At 49.8% G+C, this 25,519-nt stretch overlaps 1 protein-coding gene across 1 annotated transcript in view; it reads left to right on the forward strand.

The window, feature by feature from the left end:
• Positions 1-7,305: 7,305 nt before the first annotated feature.
• Positions 7,306-25,519, forward strand: part of ESRRB (estrogen related receptor beta) — a 182,024-nt gene continuing 163,810 nt past the window's right edge. The window contains exons 1-2 of the mRNA XM_081509374.1: positions 7,306-7,436; positions 25,388-25,500. Of these exons, the coding sequence (XP_081365500.1) occupies positions 25,442-25,500 (59 nt within the window). The 5' untranslated portion in view covers positions 7,306-7,436; positions 25,388-25,441. The remainder of the gene's footprint in view (positions 7,437-25,387; positions 25,501-25,519) is intronic.

Raw genomic sequence — 25,519 nt, forward strand, 5'->3', positions numbered from 1 at the left:
ATGCCATGTGAGGTCTTAATTCCTAGACTAGAGATCGAACCCAGACCTGCAACCCCTGCATTGGGAGCACAGAGTCCCAACTAATGGACACCCAGGGAAGTCCCAGGACTTGAATTTTATCCCAAGGAACATAGAGAGCCATTCAAGCAGGGGTCCATGGCAGAGATGGCTCTGACAGTGGCTAGATAGGAGCACAGCCTTTCCAGTTAGGTAGTGTATGCATGCTAAATTGCCTGTCATGTCTGGCTCTTTGTGACCCTCTGGACTACAACCTGCCATAGGCTCCTCTGTCCATGGGATTCTCCAGGCCTGAATACTGGAGTGGGTTGCCATGCCCTCTTCCAAGGGATCTTCCCGACCCAGGGATCGAACCTGTGTCCCCTGTGGCTCCTACATTGCAGGTGGATTCTTTACTGCTGAGCCATCAGGGAAGCCCCCACTTTGCTGTGGCATGAGGCAAACACACTCAAGAAGACAGCACACAACTCAGGGCAAAGTGGGATGAGGGGGTGGCTGGAAGGAGATGCACAGTTGGTGGTAGGCGACCTGCAGGTAGGGGCCTGGTGGGCAGGGAGTGGACAGGCAGGATGTCACATGTGAGCTGGACCATGAAGAATGAACAGAAATTAGGGAACAGAGAGGGAAACCGAGGGAGCTAGGAATGCACCCCGCAAGGAGAGCTTGTTGATGGGACCCCAAGCAGGCTGGATGAGCAGCAGGGTGGGGTCACTTGGAGTAAAGAAATGGGAGAAACTGGGGGAAGGGCTGGGCCTGGAGGGCTTTGATTTGTTAACGTGGCCCCGTGTTAGTTCTCCCATTGTTCCCCATCCCTGTTCTGGTACGTGCCCCTCCTCTAAGAGTGTAGGATCCCCCAAGACGGTGGCAGGTCAAAATCCTGGGCCTGGCAGTTCCCAGACCAGTGGAGGTCCTGGTCAAGAGGTTCTGCTTCCAGTGGGGAGGGTGGTATTTGCTTCACTGGGGCACCTCCTTTCATGCCTGACTGTCTAGGAGGGGATCGACCCCCCTCCCGGTTCCTCCCTTGCAGGACATCCCAGACCAGAGCTGGGTTTGTCCCCAGTCTGCATGCCTGTGGAAGGCTCCCAGAGGGAAGAGCAGGCTGTCCCCAACTCCACCCGGCCCTCGTGTGGAACGCCATTGCCCTCGATGGCTGCTCCCTGGTCTCCGTATCCCAGCGGGAGATGATTAATGACCCAGCTGCACTGATATGTTGTATTTAGGTCTATTCCTGAGAAGATAGATTTTTCTTTCCAGATCAAATGAAGGCAGCCCTTCTCCGGGCTGCGGGTCCCTGCCTGCCCCTCCCGATGACAGGAGGCAACTCTGAAAGGTAAATGAGTTGATAAGCCAGTGGGGCAGCAGTGACTGTACCTTCAGGGGACCTTGTGAACAGTGTAAAGTCACCTTGATGTGCCAGGACTAATGACACTGGAGCAAGCCAAACGGAGTCCAGTGGCGCTGAGCCAGGGCGGCAACCTGTATGCCTGTGGCATGGAGACAGGCTGTCAAGGCCTCACCTCCGTCTGCCCGTGTCTCTCCTGTAGTGATGCTCACTCAGCTGTGGCTCATACTGTGGAGTGCAAGACATGCAGCTCTCCTCTGTAAGAAGCAATGTTACAGGTTGAATTGTGTTCCCCCCGAAGATGTTGAAGTTCTAGCCCTCAAGACCTGTGAACATGACCTTATTTGGAAATAGGGTCTTTGCAGATGATCCTGTCCAGGTGAAATCATTAGAGTGGGCCCAAATCCAATATGGCTGTGTCCTTATGAAAAGGGGAAATTTGAACCCCCAAACAGACAATGTGCATGGGGTGAATGCCATATGAACAAGAAAGTAGAGGTTGGGCTGATGCTTCTACAAGTCAAAGTTTCCTAGCAAACCGCCAGGAACAAGGAGAGAGGCCTGGGACAGATCCTCCCCCTTGGACTGCAAGGAGATCAACCAGTCCATCCTAAAGGAAAACAGTCCTGAATATTCACTGGAAGGACTGATGCTGAAGTTGAAGCTCCAATAATTTGGCCACCTGATGCAAAGAACTGACTCATTGGAAAAGACCCTGGTGCTGGGAAAGATTGAAGGCAGGAGGAGACGGGGACGACAGAGGATGGAATGGTTGGATGGCATCACCAACTCGATGGGCACGAGTTTGAGCAAACTCAGAGTTGGCAATGGACAGGGAAGCCTGGCGTGCTGCAGTCCATGGGGTCGCAAAGAGTTGGACATGACTGACTGACTGAACTGACTGACATTCCCTCCGAAGGAACCAACTCTGCCAACATCTTGGTCTTGGACTTTTAACTCCTAGGAATGTGGGACAATCAATTTCTGTTGTTGTAAACCACCCAATTTTGGATACTTCGATATGGCAGCCCTAGCAAACTAATACAGGAAATAATAATTGCCTGCCACTGTCACCAGGAACCCCATAAGAGGAAGTGGCACATCATGGATGCTCCTGGGGCGTTATCAGGTCTTTAGGCCAGGAGGCTCACTCCTAGCCACAGGGACCAAGATCAGGGTAGAGGCCGACAGATAGAGACCATGTAAAACAAGAGGTGCTGAATGGTCAGGCTCCTTGTTTCTTAGGACAGACATGTGGGGGCAAGAGGTTAGGGGGAGGCCACATATTATCTGAGCCCATTTATATATAGGAAATGTCCACAATAGGGAACCCATTCAGACAGAAAGCTGATTTGAGACTTTCCTGGTGGTCCAGGGGTTGAGTCTTTGCCTTCTAATGCAAGGGGATGCAGGTGAGAACCCTGGTTGAGGAGCTAAGACCCCATCTCCCTGGTGGCCAGAGAACCAAAACAGAAAACAGAAGCAGTCGTGTGACAAATTCAATAAAGACTTTTAAAATGGTCCACATCAAAAAACTCCTTAGAAAAAGAAAAGCAGATTGGTCATTGCTAGGGGTGGGGAGGGAGAAATAGGAAGTGGCTGCTAATGGGTACAGTGTCTCCTTTGCAGGTGATGAAAATATTCTGGATCCAGACAGTGGGGATGGTTGCATCACCTTGTGACTGTATTCAACACCACTGAACCGTGCACTGTGAAGTGGGTAAAAGAGTAAACTTTGTGTCATGTGAATTTTCAGTCAGTTCAGTCATTCAGTCGTGTGCGACTCTTTGCGACCCCATGGATGGCAGCACGCCAGGCCCTCCTGTCCTTCACCAGCTTCCGCAGTTTACTCAAACTTGAGTCGTTGATGCCATCAAACCATCTCATCTTCTGTCGTCCCCTTCTCCTCCCGCCTTCAATCTTTCCCAGCATCAGGGTCTTTTCCAATGAGTCAGCGCTTTGCATCAGGTGGCCAAAGTATTGGAGTTTCAGCTTCAGCATCAGTCCTTCCAATGAATATTCAGAACTGATTTCCTTTAGGATGGACTGGTTGGATCTCCTTGCAGTCCAAGGGATTCTCAAGAGTCTTCCCCAACACCGCATGTGAATTTTAAATACTAATAAAAAGTACATATATATATATATTGCGTGCTTAAAAAGTTAGTACCGAAAACTCAAGAAATTCCAGAGTTGAAGTCACCTTTGAAGGAAGGAGTAGAGCTCATACTCACATAGAATGATAGGTTCAGTGACTGGGGTTTCAGTGACACTTTGGTCACTTTTTTCAAAGCCACATTCTGGTCAGCTGCTGGATAGTAGCTCGAGGAGGGACCCTAAGTCTTCAGGAACACTGAGATACAGAACGCTCAGAATACCCAAGGTGGCCAGAGAATCTGTTGGGGAAAGGGAAGGGGTGGTCAAGGGAGGGGTGAGGGGGTTATACACCTGGCTCTTTGGGTGTAAGGGCGTCTAGGTCCCCTGGACTCTTCTGTTCTTTCCCTCACCTGCCCCTGGGCTCGCATGCTAAACGTCCAAAGATTCCACACAGTCTTCCTGACCTCTGACCTCTGGCCAGCCTCTGCAGGCAGAGCCCTTTCTGTGGTCAAGTGCTGGCCCTTCCAGCTCTCCCTCCTCAAGCTGTGCGGAGGAGCCAAAGCAAGCTCCAGCAAGGTGGCAGAGAGGCGTCCATGGGGGCTGGTAATGCTCCCTGAAACACTGATGGAGGATTCTCATGGGCCAGGCGCTGTGCTAAGCACCTCCTTGCATTAAGTCATTTTGTCCAAGGGACAATCTGAAGAGGCTGACACTTAGAATTTCCACCCTGCGGATGGGAAACTGAAGCACTGAGAAGTTACGGGATTTCACCAGTTTCCCAATACTAAGTGGAAGAGGCAAGATTCCAACCCTGGGAGTCCTGATCCCGTGTCTGCATTTTAACTACTTGGTATGTGCATCTGTGTGTGCGTCTGCCCAGGGGGCCTGGCTCTGGAAGCTGGAGATGCTTTACAATGAGAAAATGGGGCTATAAAAAGCCTCCTGAAAGTAAAGGCCTGTGGCCTCCCGTGATAATGACTAGCATTTCACAGGAGTCCTGTGTGATCCGAGGGAGGCCCGCTGGTTATTAGCTGGTCTCCCCGGGCCACTTAGCTGGGAGCAGACACCAAGACTTGGTTCAGCTGGGAGAGCTGAATCACTGGGAGTGATTCAGAGATGGGCCTGACAGTGAAAAGCCAAAATCGAGGTGCCACAGGGGCTTTCTGGTCTTCCCAGGGGACACAGGGGTGAAGAATCTGCCTGCCATTGCAGGAGATGCAAGAGACGCAGATTCAATCCCTGAGTCGGGAAGATCCCCTGGAGTAGGAAATGGCAACCCGCTCCAGGATCTTGCCTGGGAAATTCCATGGACAGAGGAGTCTGGTGGGCAATATAGTCCAAGGGGTTGCAGAGAGTCAGATACAATGAACAACTGAGCACACACACACACATACAGGGGCTTTCTAAGGAGGGTGCCTTGAAGGAGGCATGGCTTTCACCCCATCCACCGAGCGTTTATGACAGACAAGGCATGGAGCTGGAAGCCAGTGGGTGGCAGGGGGTTGGAGGGAGAGAGGTGCTAGGAGAGGATGCAGCCACAAAGACTCACATGTGATTTCTGCTGGAAGTCAGGGAGGGGTCAACGAGAGCCCAAATGGACATAGCTGGAGGATTGGAAGAGAAAGCAGGTAAGTCTGCATCAGAAGAGAAAGGTTTTCCCCTGGGAAGGAGCCTGGAATGAACGTGTGCCCAAGTGACCATAGCCCCAGTCATCAGCACGGGAACTGGTCTACAGCTCCCTGCCTCTTGGCTGGGTTATTTGCCTTCCTAGCAACTATTTTCACTGAGAACCCCATGAGTGTTCAAGCCTGGGTATTTATTTATTTTTGGCTTTGCTGGGTCTTCACTGCTGGACGGGCTTTTCTCTAGTTGTGGCAAGTGGGGGCTACTCTCTAGTTGCGGTGCATGGGCTTCTCATTGTGGTGGCTTCTCTTGTTGCAGAGCATGGGCTCAAGGGCTCGGGGGCTTCAGTGGTTGCGATTTCCAGGCTGAGGAGCACAGGCTCAGTAGTGGTGGTGCAGCTGCCCCTCAGCATGTGGGATCTTCCTGGACCAGGGATCCCGTGTCTCCTGCATTGGCAGGTGGATTCTTAACCCCTAAGCCACCAGGGAAGCCCTTCAGGCCTGATTGGAGGGAAGTACTCGGGGGCCACACTGGCCTGGTACTCAGAGCAGGTGAAATTATGGCTCAGTGGTAGGTCATTCAGACTCTATCTGCCTATTGTCCCATTCCTAATTCTCTCCCTTCCCCAGGGCACTCTCATAATACAGAAGTTTGTAGAGTGCATGTCTTGGTCCAAATGAGTGATTCAAATGGTGGGTGTCTTAGGCATCACTCTTCACTCACGCATTCATTCAACCAGTCAGTCCATCCATACTTCAGGAAAGTCTTCCTAAGTGTCAGTCAGGTATCATGGTAGAGCTGGACATGCAGTGTAGATAAGACAGACACATGCCTTTCCCCTCTGGGAGCTTATATTCCAATGGCAGACTAGTTCTGCAAATGTTTGGGGTCCTGTATATTAAATAGGCTTTGACTTTAACAGACTGGGTACCCCCAGCCTCAGATTATCTGCTAATCTGGAGAGTAAAGAATTAGATGTAACATGAGGAGGAAATGCCACTTCACTTTTTAAAAATTTAGAGGTGAAGATGTTTTTAAGGATGATAAAATGCCTATCCCCCATCACACCCAGCAAGGGACTGGGCCCATCCATGACCCTTCTTGAACAGGAAGCCTCATCTGGAATTCCACCTAAATCTATGTGTACAGGTAACCAGAGCACCAAGACAGAGGACTCTTGTGTGATCCAAGGAGGTAGCCTGCAGACGGCAGGAGTCCCTGGGGTGATCAGGAGCTCACCTGGTGAGTGTGGACGGTCCACACTTTCATCATTTTTCCATTATTCTCCTGTTTTCTGGAAACTTTGCCCCATGCCTCAGCTTTCAGAGTTGGGCTGGACTGCCCTGGGCAGCTGCCCCACCTTTGCACAAACTGGAGCAGCCAGTGTTTCTTAGAGACTCCTTACTTTCCCAAAGACTGGGACTCTATTCCCCAAGAAGAAGCTTTGTCAAACAATTCAGTCTCCTAAGAAATCTTTCTGGAAGAAGCAGAGACAGCAAGCCCCCCATGGCCTTTCAACCTTGGGCAGTTCTGTCCGGAATGTCACCCCCATCCTTTTAAAAACCCATCAGGGGCTGCAGGCGGCGCACTGGGCCCTGCCACGCCAGGCACAGGTGACTCCAGTCCCAGCCCCTCACCTGCACGTCCTCTCCCCTTTCCCCACTCCAGGAACGTCCTGTGTGTCCCCCCGAAAAGCCTGCCTGGCCTCTGAGCTAGGAAAGCTCTGTCTGCTCCCTCCCTGCCTCCTGATCTGGCAGGAGGCATGGAAACTTTCGTGGAAAGCACTTGGGCTGACGAATGCTCCCAAGTCAGGACTTTGACTCCAGCCCTGATGGGGCCAGGAGCTCAGGATGGGGATGGGGGTGGGGGGTGGGGTCAGACCCTCCTACCCATTTCCCTTCTTGCTCTCTGGCCGACCATCACCCCTTGGTTCTCCAGTGACCCCAAGTCCTCTGCTGGAGAAGTAACTGCCTTTCACACTTTCCCTGGTTTTTGTCCTCCCCCCATTTCCTACTGCCCTTCATTGTATATTTTTCTTCCCGGCTTTCCAGTGCCCATCTGCATGGACTCTGCATGGAACTCGGTGGGGTTGAAAGTCTAGAGCTTTTTTGCTGTTTTGTTTAAGACCTGGTTATGGTTGTGGGATTTTTTTTTTTTTTTTTGTCAGCTGCCTGTTATATCAATCACGGAGTCGAGATCTATTTATAGGTTGGGAGTACTGTGTCCTTAGTCACAAAGAGACACAGACAGGGGACTGTCAGCTGGTGCTGGAGGAGCTGAGCGACGAGTCATCAGCGACTGGAAACAGCTGAGGGGAGCCCCTTCCCCGCCACCCTGTCCCCTCCCCAGCCCCAAGCATGTAAGTACCAGACTCTTCCTACCCTCTGCCCCTGACTCTGCCCTGGACCTTTCGGTCCTTTGCCCCACACCACGCTGCTTTCCTCTCTCTCTCTCTCTCTCTCTCCCTCTGTCTTTTTCATGGATGAAAATATCTTCCCCCTGCCTGCTCTCTCATCCTGGATTTCGGCACCCTCGAGCATCTCTGGGTGACCCAGAGGAAAATGTTGCCTCGCGCCGACTGTCCTGGGAAGGTCAGAGGGACCAGGAAGGGTGGGGAGGGACAGTTACACAAACTCATTTGGAAATCAGTAAGTCCTCTTTTAGTTTTTTATCTGTTTTCACTGGGAAAAAAGTAAGTAAATCAAAAGGGCAAGGGAAAGTTTACATGCGACTCTGCGGGGTGGTTATGTCTCCCAGCGTGAAAACTTTCATTTGCTGGCAGCTCTGGCTCTGGGTGAGCTGGGAAGGTTACAGAGGGAAGACCCAGTTCACACAGGACAAGTGATGATGGAGGGCTCCCGGCAGACTTGGCTTCAGCCCGGCAGCTTCCTGGTTCGGGGGGGAATCGTGACAGTCCCGATAGCCAGCTTTTCTATAGCGCCTTAAAGGAAAATGACTTTTTTTTTTTTTTTTGCGCGGAGTTTGCTTTGAGAAGTTGGGATGACAGCTGACACTTTGTCTTGACTTGCGGGCTTTTGTTGGCTCACTCACTTGGTGTGTTTTCTTCATCCTGAAAGGGTAGCTGGGGTAGGGGGCTGGGAATGGAAGAGCATCCGAAAGGACAGAAGCCCGGTGTGGAGTGCTGGGGAGCCACCGCTCCTCATCCTTCGAGAAAGAAGAAAGTTAATATGAGGGTCCTTGTCAAAGCTATATTTGTTTCAGACAAGCAGAGCACAGACTCTGTGAGCATGCCGGCAACTCCTAGAGGTGGCAGTCCCCAGGTATCCTCGGCTGGTCCACACCAGCTTCCTATGGAACATTTGGGGCTTTAGTTTCTGGAAAATGCATAGTGTTAGCTAAAAATGCTACAGTTGGGGAGATTTGTTATATATTGTTTATGAAGAAATAGAAGCCCTAAATTTTGGGAATAAAAAAGTGATGATGCTTAACATATATGCTATACAACTTTAAAATGCATCCTTTTTTACAAGACAAATAATACCTGAGTTTCTATTTACTAATACAATGCTTCCCATAAGCTACATTGCTAAGCACTACTTCTTGATTTCTTTGGGAAAACAAGATCCCAACTCATCAATCTTTCCAACAATTTAAAAGGAATAAACAAAACAGATATGTCTGGACTGTTTTGATTAAAAACAAAATCATTTTAGCAGCAAAACTGACTTGAATAAAGTTAAATAATATGGATGCCCGCATATGTTTAGAGAGGCGGTTTGATCTCATTTTTATTTCGACCTTTATGAAACTTTCACTTTCCTCCTCTTGGTTCTGTATTTTTATCAGTGTTTATTTAAGATTATTAATGCCTTTAATCCATTCATTTATTATTTTGGAGGACAGAACATGTGAAGTTTACTTTCTAATCTCTTATTCCTTCCTGATACCCATTAGGATTTGAAAGTAAAATTTACATGTTCACTATATTCACTGATAGAGAAATTAGAGGAAAGAGTTTTGTGTAAAATCAGGAGAAATGTCATTATTTCAAAACTAGTAGGGAAAGTAGAGTCACAGAAATCAAGAGAGAAAAAAAAAAGGAATTGGGCATATTGTGTATGTAGCATTATTACTTTCTCTAGTCCACAGACTCTGTTTTGATAAACATATCCTGCAAAGGTTTCCCATAATAATACTGAAGAGGGATTTGGTGGGTGATTGTTAATTAAAGCTCAAGTGAACCAAGTGATTGAGACATTGCATTCAGAAACCTCAGCAGCCAGCTGTTGGCAAAATTGAACTGTTGGGACTGTCTGATCTCAGTGGCTTTTTAGGAAAAGTGTGAGATTCTCTAAACCTTTTCATACAAGAGCAAGCCGTTCCCTCCCCTCCTTAGCACACACCCTGAAGCCTGCCGGCCCCTGATTAAATGCAGTGGAGGTGAGTCCCGCGTTTCTGAACAAGTCCTGTGTTCTCATTAGCATTAGCGGTTGAGACAGGAGAATATTTGTTGTCATATGTAGACAAGAACTGCTCCTTCCTTTGGCCACCTGTGGACGCTTTTAGGTGGGATGGAGGCTTGTTTGGCAGTGTGCTGGAAGGCCTGGCTTTCCCCCTCAAATTCAGGATGTGGTTTTGCCCCTTTGGACTTATGTATAGAGATGCTGTCGGGGAAACTGCAATGCTTTTGCATAAGGCAGCCTCTGATTACTTAGTTTCTGCTTCAATAACGATTAATTTTATGTGGACCAAGCTCCTGTCAAACTCATTTGTTTTTTTTTCCAAACTGATTTCTTACATGTAATTGGTCACGGGGCTGTCTGTGACTTCAAGTCTATAAAATCTCCCCCATTCCATCCTCATCATTGTTTATTTCTCTGATGTAAATTCACAGTCGCCTGCATATATGCTGTTGTTTTATGCGTCACCCCCTCCCTCTAGCTCGTAGAAACCCAGCCTCGACCTCTTCCCAAATTGGGGACAGTGGGGCCAATGAGCAGGTGCTTTGGACTACAGCAGGCTCAGGTGCAGGGCCATCAATCTCTAGGAAGAAGGAATTGCAAATACCTGGAAAGCACTCCCCTCATTCAAACGGATTTCCCCTCCAAATATCCCACAAATAAAAAATGGCAGCTGGCAGGATTTTTCAACGAAAGACCAAGTACAGCTGTTTCTCCCCATCACTTCACCTCTACAGTGTATCTGTCCATCTTTTTCTTATCTCTATTTTTACATTTCATTATCCTCCTGTGCTCTCTTGCGCTCTCTGTCTCCCCCCTCCCTTCCCTCCCTCTTCTTGCCTTCCCTGAAAAACACATTTCTATCTGGCACAGAAAATAAACTCAGATTGTGGGTAGTTATGTTAATCTAATTCAATCCTCAGCGGGTTAAGAGTGAAATTCTAATAGTGGAGCTGTTGAGGGCTTTTTTGTTAATGGCTTGGGGATTACATTGAGTTAAAGGCTCATTTCCTAATCAAACAGAGAGGGAGAGAGTGACTCCGAATATTTATGAGTCTCCCAGTGAGAATTTAAACATTCAACTCCAAAAGCAGGGTTTCTGCAGGAGGAAAGAGTTAAAACCCCTCAGGGCTGCTGGGGAAAAAAATTAAACCAGTTAAGCCATCAGCATTTCCAGGCTGCTGTACAACTTGGGCAAAGTGGAAGGTGGAGGAGAGAGAGAGGATCATTTCACAAAGCGAAGATGGAATCCATGGCAGAAGCTCTGCTGTGTTCAGAAAAAGAGCCCCCCGGAAGCAGACACGGATCCTGGGTTCACTGAGGGCCTGGAGGGGCTGTGTGCCTTCAGCTCCCCAAATCAATTCTCTTCCAGTCCGGAGGTGAGCACGTGGAGACAGGAGAATGGCTCAATTTACAGGCAGCGGGAGAGTTCCCCCAGCTGCCTGGTGGAGCTGGTGGGGAGCGTCTCCCTCATTTTGGCCCTGTCTCTGAAATGCAGAGGGCGGGCTTCCCCCTCAAGAGCAAATTGGCACCCCCACTGGCTTCCCCTTTGCCCCATGATCAGTCTGAGTCCCTCAGCTCCACTTACTGCACTCCAGGACCTCAAAACCCATCTGGTTCACTGTGCCTAGGAGAAAGCAGGTGGAAAACTCCCATCTCCAGCCAGAGAAGGCATGGAGCAATTTGGCCAAGGTCAAGCAAGGTCAAGGCCAAGCTGAGGTCAGGAGTCAAAGTTCTGGGCAAGTGTGCAGTAGAGGAGAGGGAAATGTTGAAGCCATATGACTCCCCTGGACTGTAGTCTCCTTCTCCAGCTTCGGGGATAAGGGCAGGAATCCCTGATACTGGAGGATTCTGAGTGCTCTGTACACTTGGCCTTTTTTCTCCACCAGTCAAGTGAGCAGTTTCTAGTCCTTTCGCTTGGCTCTTTCCCCCTGCTCCATGAGGTCAGCAGAGGCTCCAAAAGCTACCTGCCTGTCGCAGGCTCCTCTGGCCTTTTGTCTCCCTCTGGCCTGGGCACTGTTCTTTCTCTGCATGTTTCATGCTCAGTGGCCGTGAGGCCTCGGGTCAAGGTGGCCTTTGTAACGTGTCTACACCAGCTCTTCTGTGAAGTCTTCCTTACCTGGTTGGCATCTTCCTCTTCTTGGGGCCCCAGTTGATGTCCTGCCATCATTTCATTCACCCCCTCGGGAGCACTGCTCCTGTTGGCCTCCCTCACTGCATCAGGAACCCCCTACCCCCCTAGGCTACATAGCATTCCTCTTTGTAAACCCAGCTCACTGCCGATCATTCCTGTCCTCCTGTCCTGACAAGTGCCTCCGTGGATGGAACAGAGCTATGGTTAAGAGTGTACATTCTGAGTCAGACAGCCAGAGTTCATGATCCAATGTTACCTTTTCTCAGCTGTGAGACTTGAGCTACCTAATCTCTTAAGGTCTCCATTTTTTCATCTTTTAAATGGGGGTAATTCTAGAACCGAGGCTTCCTGGGTAGCGCTAGTGGTAAAGAACCTGCCTGCCAGTGCAGGAGACTAAGAGACTCAGGTTCGATCCCTGGGTTGGGAAGATCCCCTGGAGGAGGGGAGTGACTACCGACTCCAGTATTCTTGCCTGGAGAATCCCATGGACAAAGGAGCCTGGCAGGCTATGGACTATAGTGTCGCAAAGAGTCAGATACGACTGAAGCGACTTAGCATGCACGCACACATAGAACCTACCCCATAGAGTTGTTGGGAAGATGAAATGTATGTGGTATGTTAGCCTTTTAACCAGTAAGTCTTAGCCTTTTTATTTGCTCAGGACAGAGCAGTCACTTCTGCCCACACCATGTCACACCACTAGAAACAGGTCCCTATGCCTCCCACTAAGGCAGATCTTAGCTTGGACTGCCATGACAAAACACCACAGATGGTGGCTTAACCAATAGAAATTAATTTTCTCGAAGTTCTGGAGGCTGGTCCAAGATCAGGATGCCAGCATGGTCAGGTTCCAGGGAGGAACCTTCTCCTGGTGGACGGTCTTCTTGCTGTGTCCTCACATGGAAGTGAGAGTGAGAGCTCTGCTTTCTTCCTCTTCTCAAAAGGACACTAACCCCATCATGGGGGCTCTACCCTCATGACCTCATCTAACCCTAGTTACCTCCTGAAGGTCCTACCTCCAAGTACCATCACATTGGGAACCAGGGCTCCGACATATGAATCTGGGTGGGGACACATTCAGTCCATAACAGGCTGTTTTCCCTGAGTTTTGGTGAGCAGAGTCCTGTGTCAGCAAGACTTCCAGCTTCACCCTTCAGCGGGCTATTCCAACTGGAAACCAGAGTTCAAGGCACATTGCGAATACACCCTGCCCCAACCTGGAAGGAACCTGGGGCTTTAAATCACGGTGAAGAGCAGAGGGTGTGGGCTGCACCACAGTCCTAAGTCAGGGAATAAGGCCTGACTCTTTTCTGCTCTGTAGGATCAGAGTTTGGTCAACTCTTTTGGCCCCACTCACATTCCAACGAGCAGCTTTTGTTCTTGGCTCTCCAAGTCTCTCCTGCACCCTCTCCATCCTGCATTCTCAGATGGCAGTTCAGGCTTGACCCCCAGAGCAGGGCAGACCAATCCCAGCTGGGAAGCCCACAAGGCTGTGTTTTCTAGGCAGCAGGAGCCTGCTCGGTCCTCTCTCTCAACAGGGTCGCTTGACCAGTGAATCCAAAGGCCACGTGGGCCTCACCACATAAGATGTCCTCTCCTGGGCTGCACCCAATGCCGATGCCCTTGACCCTCCCTATGTGTCTTTGCAGAGACTCTATGCCTCAAGGCAGTGAGCCCTCCTCTTCTTCTTCCTTCCCCCCACTGATCAGGGGATCGGAGTAGGAATTCAGTGCCTCCCATATTCCTCTCCCTGCCTCCCCTCTGCTCTCCTTCCTAGAGTTGGAGGTACTGCTATTAAACACTAAAATTGTCACAGTCTCCCTTTTGCCTCCTCGCTATCAGCTTTGGAGGCCCCAGTGCCAAGACACAGAGTATGTGCTCAGTAAATGCATGTGGAATAACTTGCATGGAGTCTCTCCTCACAAGGGGGCCCTCCCAATCCCTTAATCATGGGAGGGGGGAGTGACTTGAAGCTATGAATGTTCAGCTGCCTTAACTACATCAGCTCATGACCTGTTGACTGTGGTCTTGCCCAGACCCTTCTCTGTCCCTCTTCACATTCCTCCATCCAAGAAAAACAAAAGAGGGCGAGAGAGAGAGAGAGAGAATGAGATGTGTCTTTTATGCACATGTGGGCAAACCTTCGCTGGAATTTCATCCTGTTCAGTAAAGACGCTTTGTCTAAGTCGATGTCAAATGTAATTGCTAAACTGGTATCTCTCCTGTGACGGTTTCCCTCCCCACTCCCTTTCTGGGTAGTACCTGCTTCCTGTGGCTGCTGTGTGTGGGGCCCCATGTCCCTCTTCTTTGCTTTAACCACGCTAGTCCCGGGCGGTGCCCATGCGAGGGAGACCCTCCTTCTGAAGTGTTTCAGAGTGTCTGCCTCCATTAGCAGAGACAAGGCTTTGGAAAGGTGGCAACTGGGGAACATCATCTTCAATACTGGATTCTTCCCGGAACAGCATTTGTGCTCTTTGGGAAGGCTGGGGAGGAAACACTCAGGCTGCCGAGGGTTAAAGGAGAACAGTGAAAAGTCCGAGGCATCTCTCGGGGACTGGTTGCTGGCTGAGACAATTGATTAGCTTGGCTTAGTGATCTTTCTAGCAATATTCAGGAGCGAAATATTACTGATTAGGCTGCGTGTGTGTGTGTGTGTGTGTGTGTGTGTGTTTGTGTGTGTGTTAGGGTTCACGGCTGTGAGGGGAGTAGCATATGATCTGAGAAAGCAATGTTAGGGATTGTTTGCTCCGTAATGAGTCTCAGGAAGAGACCTGTCACCCCATGGGTATCTGTAGTTGTCTGACAATTCTGTGTGGGTACGAGTCAGCTGAAGGGCAGGCTGAATGGTGCACAGAACCTCCTGTTCGCTTTCTTTTCAACTTCCTGTGACATTAGAATTATTCCGAAATACGAAGTTATTAATAAAAAACCGGGAGTTCCCTGGCAGTCCAGCGGTTCAGACTCCAAGCCTCCCCTGCCAGGGGCCTGAGTTCGATCCCCACTTGGGGAACTAAGAAGTGGCATGCTGTGTGGCGTGGCCAAAAGAAAAAAAAAATGTTAAAAACCAAAGTCAACGGGAGGGAAGTCCACTGTGGAGGGTTGCTTCCGTCTGTGTCTCTAGTGGATGGAGGTAGCAGCTGAGTACCCGGGGCAGAGGCAGGTGCCAGGTGGGTTCAGTCCGGTTCACCCCCATGTCAGCGATAATTAAGGTGCACAGGTTCTCAGGGCCTCAGTTCCCTGCATCATAACATGAAGGAGTGGAGGAGATCTCTTAGGCCCTCCAGCTCTAAAAGGTTACATTTTAAAACTATTGTTCATGGTGAACCTGGTTCATGGTACTCCTGACGTAACTGATAATTACAGCTCAGCCTGCCTGTGTTCCTTTAAAAAAATTAAATAATTTTTGACCATGCTGAGTCTCCATTGCTGCAAGTGGGCTTTTCTCTAGTTGCGGTGAATGGGGGCTGCTCTCTAGCTGTGGTGCACAAGCTTCTCGTTGCAGTGGTTTCTCTTGTTGCAGAGCATGAACTCCAGGGTGAGCAGGCTTCAGTAGCTGCAGCACACGGACTTAGTCGCTCCGAGGCATGTGGGATCTTCCCGGACCAGGGATCGAACCCACGTCCCCTGCACTGGCAGGTGGATTCTTAACCACTTAGCCACCAGGGAAGTCCCCGCCCCATCCTTTAATACAAAACCCTGGGCCCAGACATGGCTTTCTGGGGGGCTCTGTGCCTTTACCAACTCAGTCCCTACCGTCTAGCATCTTCCTAGGCCTGTTTCACTCCTCACCTCCCTCTATCTGTAAGTACACCTGGGCAGTGAGCAGAAAACTGGTCAGGCCTTCTTTTTCAAAAACAATTATATAAACTCTGCATTTTTAATTTTGCTTTCAATTTGTCGCCACCATGGTTTTATGCCTCGGTGGTCCTGATACTCCTCCTTCACAATCCTTGGCCCCAGAAGTTGCATCCGGGCCTCTCGGCATCTGGAGAAGCCCCAGGGGAGGGGTGCCTGCTCCTCAAGGTTTACTCAGATCCTTTGGTGGGAGCATGGTTGAGATTTGGGAAGAGAGTTTCCAAGCATGGTGACCTCGGCAAGTCCCTAACCCCTACCTACCTTCATTCCTTCACCAGCAAAAGGGGCTGAACCCTGGGCCGAGGGCCTCACAAGACTGGTGGGAAGCTAACATAAGAATCAGAGGGCAAAAGAAAAAAAGAAAAAGAATCAGAGGGCAAGAGTTCCTTAAGAAAGGGAAGTGCTTACCTGTTTTAGACTAACTTATTCTCCTGCACAGTGACCTCCATGCAATGGTTTGGGTGGTGTTAGACAAAACGGGTGCTAGGACCACGTTGCTGGACTCATGTCCACCTCGTACCTGCTGCAACCTGGACAAGCTTCCCATCTTCTCCACTCCACACTCAGTTTCCTCATCTGTATAATGGGTGTGCTAAGAGCACCTGCCTTGTGGGGCTGTTGTAAAGATTTAAGGAGACCCTTATAAAGGCCCTTGAACAGTGCCTGCTCAATAGCAAATTTGGAAAGGTGTTGTTGAGGGTGATGACATTTTGGTTGTTGTCGTCATCATTTTCTGGATCCTGTGCCAAAAAGGTCAAGAGGGTGGAAACTTCCAAAGTCCCTACATTCCTCCCGACCCCTGCCCAAGCAGCTTACAAATGCAGCAGAAGATGCTACTCTAGAGGTGTTTTCAATACATCCCTGGCCCCCCGCAATTCCCTGCATTGTCATATCCCATAATCAAGTCGGCATCCTCCCAGTGTCTGCCTGGGCTTTGGTGTGGTTTGGCCAAACCTGTTCTCCCTCAGGGAAATCTGTTCTCCATGGCCTAGCATAGATGGCTGCTGAAGTCCAGCTGTGAGATTGGAATAGATGGGTTTTCTTTCTTTTTGTGTGTGTGGCTACACTGGGTCAACTTGTAGCTCACAGGATCTTCATTGCAGCCTGCAGGCTCTTAGTTGCAGCACGTAGCCTTCCTTGTGGGGTGTGGGATCTAGTTCTCTCATCAGGGTTCGAACCCAGGCCCCCTACATTGGGAGCATGGAGTCTTAACCACAGGACTACCAGGGAAGTCTCCGAGATGGGTTGTTTTGTGTGTCCAGGAGTGCGGTGATGTCACAGAGACAATTCCTCTTCCTGTACAATGTAACGGAGTGGGAATAGCTTATTTTCCACATATTTGATGGTGCATATTTAGGGAGTGCTTAGCGAGGAAAGAAAAATGGGAATAGATCAGAGTAATTTTTGATGTCTCCAAGGGGGCCCAATTGGTACATTTCAAGGAACTTGTAGAAGCGACATCACGTAATCTTAGGGGAAATTTCCAAATCCAGACTGGTGACCGGCCTGTGTGCTTGTGCGCATGTGTGCATGTTAAGGGTATTGTGGTCAGTCAGCCATGACTCTCTTCTTTCCCCGTCTCAGGCTGAGAGCAATCTTCAAGGAACATGTAATTACTATTTACTCCAGGGCACTCAATTGACAACACCCTCATGTAATGACTCTTGAGTTAATTCTGCCTTCAGATGCCCATCTGCTGTTGCTCCTTTGGAAGTCAGTAGGAACCAAGCACCACGTGGAAAAGGATCAGGAGATGGATATTGGCCCCTGCAAGTTCAAGGTCTGCTCTTGAGGATGGTGGCGTCTTTCTCATCAGAATCTCCCCTTGGCTCTCTGCCCTTAGGGACGGAAGCAACCGTTAATCTAATGGGACGTCTTGGTGGATTTGAAGAGTCAGCAGCATTGATAAAGGAGAAAGGCATTCAGGAGTTTCTAGAGATAGGATTGTAGCATTTATATAAAGTTGAAAACATGCAGAGATGCTGTACCTCAGCATTTGAGGGAGGGGGGTGGTGAATTTGCCCGATCATTGAAGGTGGGGAGTGGGGGCAGAGGGAAGCCAGGTGGATGCGTTATAACAAGACCTGTGGAATCCATCTGCTAAAAATATCAGATTGATATAGTACCTTGAAATGTGACGCTCTACCAATGCGGTTGGACACTGTTGTGGAGGCTACCAAACCATTTATGGAAATAAAACTGATTTCTACGGCAGTATATGGAGCAAGCTCTTACATTTTTCTTCCAGAAGCCACTGCCCTGTTCCCAACTCTGCCACTGCCTGATGACTGTGTACAAGCCGCTTGGTTTCTCTCTGCCTCTGTTTATTTCACGTGTAAAAGGAATGGGTGGACTGGATCACCTCCAAGTGCCCCCCTGGGTGTGTGGCTCTGAAGCTCCCCTGTGTCCCACCCGGGCAGCGGTCATCCTGAACCACAGCTGTCTGTGTGGTGGTTTCCCGTTCAGCATGAAGCCTCCGTGGGCAGGGACTGCTGGTGCTATTACCCAGCACTGTGCCTGGACAAGTCAAGCACCCAACTTGCCTTTGAAGGTACTAATGAAAGAACTGACAGTGAATGCCAACGCCCCCAACCCCAGTATCGACTTGGCTGCTTCCAGAATTGCCACAGTTCTCCAGGGCTTGAATTTCCCCCCTCTGTGTCCTCCCTCATTGGTCAGGGGCGGTGGTTAGTGCCTTCATGGTGTGAACTGGAAAATCTTTCAGCAACATATAAATTGAGCTGTTGAAAACCAACCCACTGAAAACACCTTTTAGGAATGACATGATTTCCCAACTGCCATACCTACTTCTTTGTATGACCATTCTGCTGTCTGTTTCTGTTCTTTTTTTCCCCCCTCTCCATCATAGTCTATTAATTTAAAAATATTAAACTTGGAGACTTGCTAAATAAAGAGACCTCAGAGCACAAAATATCCCTTATCCATTTTCTGGGTCCCTATGTGCTTCCTTATACAGATTTTTTTTCTTATTTTTTTACTAAATGGCCTTGATTTTATCATTAATCTCTGTGTGACAATTCTTTTTCTCTAACTTATTTCTAAAATAGTCTCCCGTAAGTCCCCAACTCTACTTCCATTGATCCCTTGTGCCCCTTTCACTTCTGTCTTTGCCGTTTCATGAAACTTATAAAGTGATTCCTTTATAACCTGGACCCTTGATCTCAGGCCCCTTTCCGAGTCCTCCACCAAAATCTCCCAGAAGGACGGTTCTGACAATTGGACTTTCACAGCTCAGGTGGTCTTGGGTCGCTGTCATTTCCATACTGAGCCTGGGGACATGCTTTGTTCTCTATCCCCTAAAACCTCATATTTCCTTTAACCAGCAGTTTTCCCATTGCAGATGAACCACATTACGAATTTAAAGCCTTAAAAAAATCTTCAGCATCATTCTTTTGCTCCATGTTGTGAAGGGTTCCATATTTTTTGTTTCCTGACAACAATCTCACTGAATGTTAACAGTACCATTACCTGGTACCTAAACATGACATTTCCTGGAAACATTCCTTTCCAGTTTCCTTGCATTGTTGTTTACTGCTTGCTTTGTTTTTTGACTTTTCCACGTGTTCCATCTCTGCAACTACTCTTCAGAGTATGGGAGAAGGAAAAAGGCATTTATCAAGGGCCTGTTATATGCTGGAAACTTTACATAGCTTATCTTACTTTGTCCCTGTAACAGCTGAAAGTTTTATTATTATTCCCATTTTACAGAAGAGGAGACAGAGGCACTGAGGACCTTACTTAAGGTGACCCAGGGAGTAAGTTGTAGGGTCTGCTATCACCCTGTGTAGTATCACAACATAGTGCAGGACTAAGTGCAAGCACCCAACCAGTGAAAACCACAGCAGTACCCTTTGGTTGATACATTGAACTTGGTCCACCATTTTTGAAGTTGTTATTCATTTTCTTGAAAAGTGTCGGCTGTGTCCCTTAACAGACCTGAAAAAAGAGCCTACAATTCTAGCTCTTCTTCCCCAAGTCCCTACATCCTTGTAAATATTACAACGCAGATGCTTCTGTCAAGGGAGACCTCTGTTGATTACCCCTTAGCTCTCCTTTGACACTGCTAACAGTCTTTCCCCTACATCAGTGTTTTAAACCTCTTCGAGGGAACTGGTAACTATATTGGTAACATGTAGACCTAACCTGTGGCTAAAATGGGCAGACTTTAAAGGCTCCCATGATGCAGTATGCTCTTTTAGAAAGCACATTTTCTTTCTCCTGCTTTATTCTGACTGTTGCTTGCCTGCTCCCCCATCACCTTTCCCACTTCTGCCTTTATGTCCTCCCTCCAACTGGCCCATCAAGAGTGTTTTCATCTTATGTTTCCCGTTTTGTCTTTTTCCCCACCTTGCTCTAGCCGCACGTCATCTGTCCTGCCTTTGTCTTCCGAGAGCTACATCTGCTTTGTAAACTTGACACTTGAGTTGCACCCCTTTCCTGCTCCTGCCTTCCTGTCGGTTGCTATTCACCTTCCCTCTTGTCTGGGCTGCGCCATCTGTAATCCACACTTCTTTTTTTTTTTTTAATTGAGGGAGTAAGACAAGGGAGGAGAGGTCTCTCACCAGTGCCAATGCCACAGCCTTGGATGGCTGGACTTCCTGCCTAGTCTCCTGTGAATTTTAGCTCCTTTTGATCCACTCACGTTGGCTCTTGGGATACTAATCACATCCCGGAGCAGAGTTATAATATCTCCCCACCTTGGGTGAAGTCCAGCATGTGCCCACTGTTTGGGACAAAGAGTTTATCATTTCCCTGTCCATGCGCTTCTGTGGGTACAGGTTCATCGGTTTTCTGACTTTCCTCTGGTTTCCCTCATCCTTAAGGGGCGCTCACAGCCTGCCATCTGCCTTCTGAATACAGCGGGTGGAGGGTGATGGGTGGTCATCCGGCCTTTGCAGTGAAATGCTAACGGATGTCTTAGTCGCTGCTGTGATTCCTGATGTTTCTCGCTTCCCCCTTGTCCCCAGGCCATGGTGTCACCCTGAGAACCTCCACTGAAGTTGCTTAGACAATCCAGTAGAGAATTTCTCTGAAGTACTTGCTTGCCTTGAGGACTCTGTTTCCCACCTTGTCTGAGGTTCTTAGGGTGTGTTGGGGAGGGAGCTGCTTTTTGAAGGGACTATGGTTGTTCTTGGTGGAGGCCACTGGCTCCCCAGCTGCGTCAGACAAACTATTAGTATGAACTGCAGAATCTGCTGGTCTCCTGAATCATGGCCTTGATCCAGGCTCTCCTTCCCCAATAACAGTGACACAGAGAACACCAATAGTGCTGTCTCCTACTTCTGGGGCCTTTGCAGATCCAAGGCCAGCATTTTCCCCAGATTGGGTGAGTCTTTTGTTTAAACTGTTGCCTCTTCATCTGATGGGTGTGCAGCTGTCTCTTCTAGATACTTTGGCATTTGCCTTGTTTGTGGTTCCACTGTCAGGGGAACCACACTGACTGAAACCACTCATCCCGGCCAGGTGCCATAGTAACCATCAGCATGAGTTATTTTACAACAGGAGGACCTGGTAAAGAACATGAAACTAATAGGCCACCACCAACTGGAAGAATTTGGGAAAGGTCAAAAGGAGACACCACATGTCCTACCACCTCCCAGAACCCTTCCCGCTGGCATCCAACTTGGCAGAGCGATGTGGGCACCACCAGGAAGGACTCTGCATCAGAGTGATTGATCAAAGAAAACCCAAAAACTAATCTCCTCACCATAAAACCTGAGACTGTGAGCCACGTAGCAGAGTAGTCCTGGGTTCCCTCACCCTGCCGCTCTCCGCCCGGGTGTCCCTTCCCCATAAAGTCGCTTGCTTTGTCAGTCTCTTGTGTGTCTCCTCAGACAATTCATTTCTGACTGTTAGACAAGAGCCTGGAAAGAGTCCGCCTTCCTGCAACAGCACCGTCACCCCGGCTGTTTGGGGAAGATTCCAGAGATGTCGGGGAGGAGAGTGTCCTTGGTCAGTGTCCCTAGAAGCAGAGCCTCGAATGGAAAGTCTGGGAGAGAGATGTATTGAGAGGGTGCTGCCTGGAGACACCTGTAGGGGAGTGAGGAAGGAGAGGGCTGGGGAGGGACTGAGTAAGGGTGTAAATTCAGCTGAGATCTAGCTCAGCCTGACCCCACGGGGAGCTCTGGAGCATGAATTACACTCCAGGGTTGTCCCACCTTGAGGCAAGCGTACTGGCCAGCTGCACCACCATATAAGTCAGTCATTGGTTGGGAACTGTCCTAAGGTGAGGGAATAACATCCCAGACCCCCTGGACCAAGAAGGCTCCCACTGCTCAAGGGCAATTCCCAGGAGAAGGCCGTAGTCCTTAGCAGCTAGAGATGGGCAGGCACACCACGGGTGTGGGGGCCAACGGGTCTGAGCAGGACACCAGCAGCGTCTACTGCAGAGACGCGGTACGTGTGGGCCTCAGTCTCGGCACCTCCTTGTGGGTCACTCTGGAATTTGATGGTGGATTTCATCACTACCCTGGCGGAGCTCCAGGAAGAGCCGTTGCAAAGCACCTGGGGGTTGAAGGTGGCAGGTTACAAAGCCAGGGACTCTGAAGATGCCGAAGCTCGGAGCTGCCTTCCACCTCTTGCACGGCTGATTTTGCTCAGCAAAGGCAGAGGAAGAGGGAGTCACTCGCCACCTCCTGCCTTCACTCTGTGGGAGCTGGAAAGAGATTCAGAAATATTCTCTTCCTCTTCCTCAGAGGACCGCTTCCCTCTAGGTCCCTTGGATGAAATTAAGAGTCTCCTTGTAGCAGAGACTTCTGGCCTATGATTTGCCTTGCGCCAAAAGCCAGGATGGGGCACGTAGGCACTGCCTGTTACAGTGTGTGTGCTGAGCTCAGTCCCTCTGTTGTGTCCGACTCTTTTGTGACCCCATGGACTGTAGCCCACCAGTCTCCTCTGTTCATGGGAGTTTTCAGGTGAGAATACTGGAGTGGGTTGCCATTTCCTACTCCAGGGAATCTTCCTGACCCAGGGATCAAACCTGCGTCTCCTGCGTCTCTGGCATTGGCAGGCGAAATCTTTACCCCCGCGCCACCTGGGAAGCCCACTTACCGAGCAGCATACTTATAAATGGCCATATGCCTGGTTCTGTGTGGAGAACATATGGAAAGATCAGTTCTTGGATTTTGTTTCTGAGTTTGAAATTCGTTGGAGGAGGCTTGAGGAGAGAGGGGTCACCTGCATATTGTACTTGGTTGCAGCCTATCTGGCTGCCTCAGCGGAGAGACCAGGGGATGTGTAAAGAAAGAGGAAACCTTGTATGCTGAGGGACCATGCCTAGAGTACGGGGCAGGGTCTCTGTGTATTACTGCATCTGATGGCCACCGCAAACCCTGAAGGACTTGTTATCTCCAATGTGCAGCTGAAGGAACACAGGCTCTCACATCAGCCGACCTGAGAGCACTGCAGACCTGCAAATGGCAAATATGAGTTTCAAATCATCTTTTGTTCCCTCCTTAGTCCATGTTATCTCATTACTAAACCAACAGGGCTTGGGTACCCGATTCTGGGGACACTGAGGTCAGGTCCCTGAGGGGATGCTGGCCCAGCAAGTCCAGGTTGCCCAGCTCAACACAGTCCCCAAGGGCTTGATGCTTCTCCTCCGTGAGCACCTCTGCCCTCCTCCATCTCCTCCTCTCATCCACCCACTGTCATGCACATCCTTCCCCAAGCCCTCCCCGAGAAGATGCCAAAACACATCTTCTCTGATATTTTCAGACACCTCCACCCTAGAACTGCCCTAATGGTGTAAAGCCCAACAGGAAAGTACCCCCATCCGGAATGTTCAGCACCCATCATGGTTTCCACATGGTATCGTGCACGCAGAGCATAAAGATGTTCACGGCTGTGCTCATGGACACAGGTGTTCACTCTGTGTGCCAACTGTCCAGCCCTTTTGGCCGTACAGCTTGCAGGATCTTAGATCCTCAACCAGGGATTGAACCTGGGCCTCAGTAGTGAAAGCACCGAGTCCTAACCCCTGGACCACCAGGGAATTCCCTGCTCAGCCCTTCCTTACATATCCACCTAGAATGCCACCCACAATTCTGTCCCCAGCATGGTCTGCATTCTGCACTATCACAACAAAAAGAGAACTTCAAGACACAGTGACGCCCCTGTGCTGAAGGAGCCTACCTGGTGGCCTGATGTCAGCATTGTTGGTGTTCAGTCGCTCAGTCATGTCTGACTTTCTGCAACCCCATGAACTGCAGCATCCCAGGCTTTGCTGTCCTTCACTACCTCCCAGAGCTTGCTCAAACTCATGTTCATTGTGTAGGTGATGCCATACAACCATCTCATCCTCTGTTGTCCCCTTCTCCTCCTGCTCTTGATGTTTCCCAGTGTCAGGGTCTTCCCATCAGATGACCAAAGTATCGAAGTTAACAGCTTCAGCATCAGTCCTTCCAGTGAATATTCAGGGTTGATTTCCTTTAGGATTGACTGGTTTCATCTCCTTGCTGTCCAAGGGACTCTCAAGAATCTTCTCCAGCACCACAATTCAAAAGCATCCTTCGGTGCTCAGCCTTCTTTATGGTCCAACTCTTACATCTGTACATGACTACTGGAAAACCCGTAACTTTGACTATATGGACCTTTGTCTGCAAAGTGATGTCTGTGCTATTTCATGTGTTGTTTAGGTTTTAGACTAGGGCAAACCTGAGCTCCAGGGCTGGCTCTGCCTTGTCTTTGGTTCATTGTCTCTGGCAAGTTCATGTGCCTCTTTGTACTTTTTCTCACATGTGCAGAGGGGGTGATCAAGTCCAGTCTTGTGGGGAGGTTGTGAGGATAAAGTGAGGTGAGGCAGGAGGAAGCGTGGGCTCGGGACTGGGCTTAGGAGCTCTGCCCTCCTCACGGCTCAGCGTCTAAAGTTCTCGGACCATGATTACTGTGGGAATTCCCAGGTAGTGCAGTGGTAAAGAATCTGTCTGCAGTCCAAAAGACACAAGAGATCCCAGTTCGATCCCTGGATCAGGAAGATCCCCTGGAGGAGGGCATGGCAACCCACTCCAGTATTTTTGCCTGGAGAATCCCATGGACAGAGGAGGCTGTTGGGCTATAGTCCATGGGGTCGCACAGAGTCGGACATGACTGAGCAAGCACATACGCACATGCATGCAAGTACCACAAGGTTTTCATGGATACAAACCCTTCAGGGGGTTTGGGGGAGGCCTGATGATAACAGAATTAGTCTAGTCTGAACTTCCGCTGACTCCAGAATGTGATCACAGACATGGGAAGAGAGTAGGAATGAGGTTCGCTTTGGAAAACGTTGCCAAGGGATTCCTCGAGCCTCCTCCTCCTTCAGGACCCCATGACACATTGCAAAGGCCACACAGGTTTCATCCCTGGCTGGGCCAGCCACAGAGTGTGAGAAGAATGCACCTTCCTGCCAGCAGCTCTTCCCAGAGCCTGGCACTGGCATGTTTGCTTCCCTGGGTAGATGGAGGGCTCTGGGGTCCACAGCCACCATCTGCCGAAGTCACTGTGCCCGGGCCCAGCACCAGCTTGGTCTCCAGGACCCCAGCCGCAACTTTTGGCAGTTGCCTGGGCTCACACAGCCCAGGCTGAGTGACCTCACAGCTGTGCCTTCAGCCCATCGGGGGGCTTATGTTTCTGTGTCTCTTGGGGGCCTATCCCAGTTGCCTGGCAGAGGGCCCACTGTCCTTCAATACCAGAGGCTCACATTGCCTGGCCTGTGCCAGCATTTGGCGAAGGACCCTCAACCGGGAGGCCCTCTCACACCCCTGTCTGCCTGCATGTCCCACCAGGGGCACAGACCCTGCATGTCCCACCGGGGGCACAGACCCTGCATGTCCCACCGGGGGCACAGGCCCCAGGTCAGGGAGGGGCTCTACCAGCTTTTCCTTTTCTCTCTGACAGCTCTGCGTGCCCGTGTGCTCAGTCGTTCAGTGGTGTCTGACTCTTTGTGATCCCATGGACTGCAGCCCGCCAGGCTCCTCTGTCCCTGGAATTTTCCAGGCAAGAAAACTGGAGTGAGTTGCTGTTTCCTTC

The sequence above is a fragment of the Giraffa tippelskirchi genome, chromosome 7 (genome assembly GCF_054371585.1).
Source record: "Giraffa tippelskirchi isolate mGirTip1 chromosome 7, T2T-mGirTip1v1.2.pri, whole genome shotgun sequence".
Taxonomy (NCBI): Eukaryota; Metazoa; Chordata; class Mammalia; order Artiodactyla; family Giraffidae; genus Giraffa; species Giraffa tippelskirchi.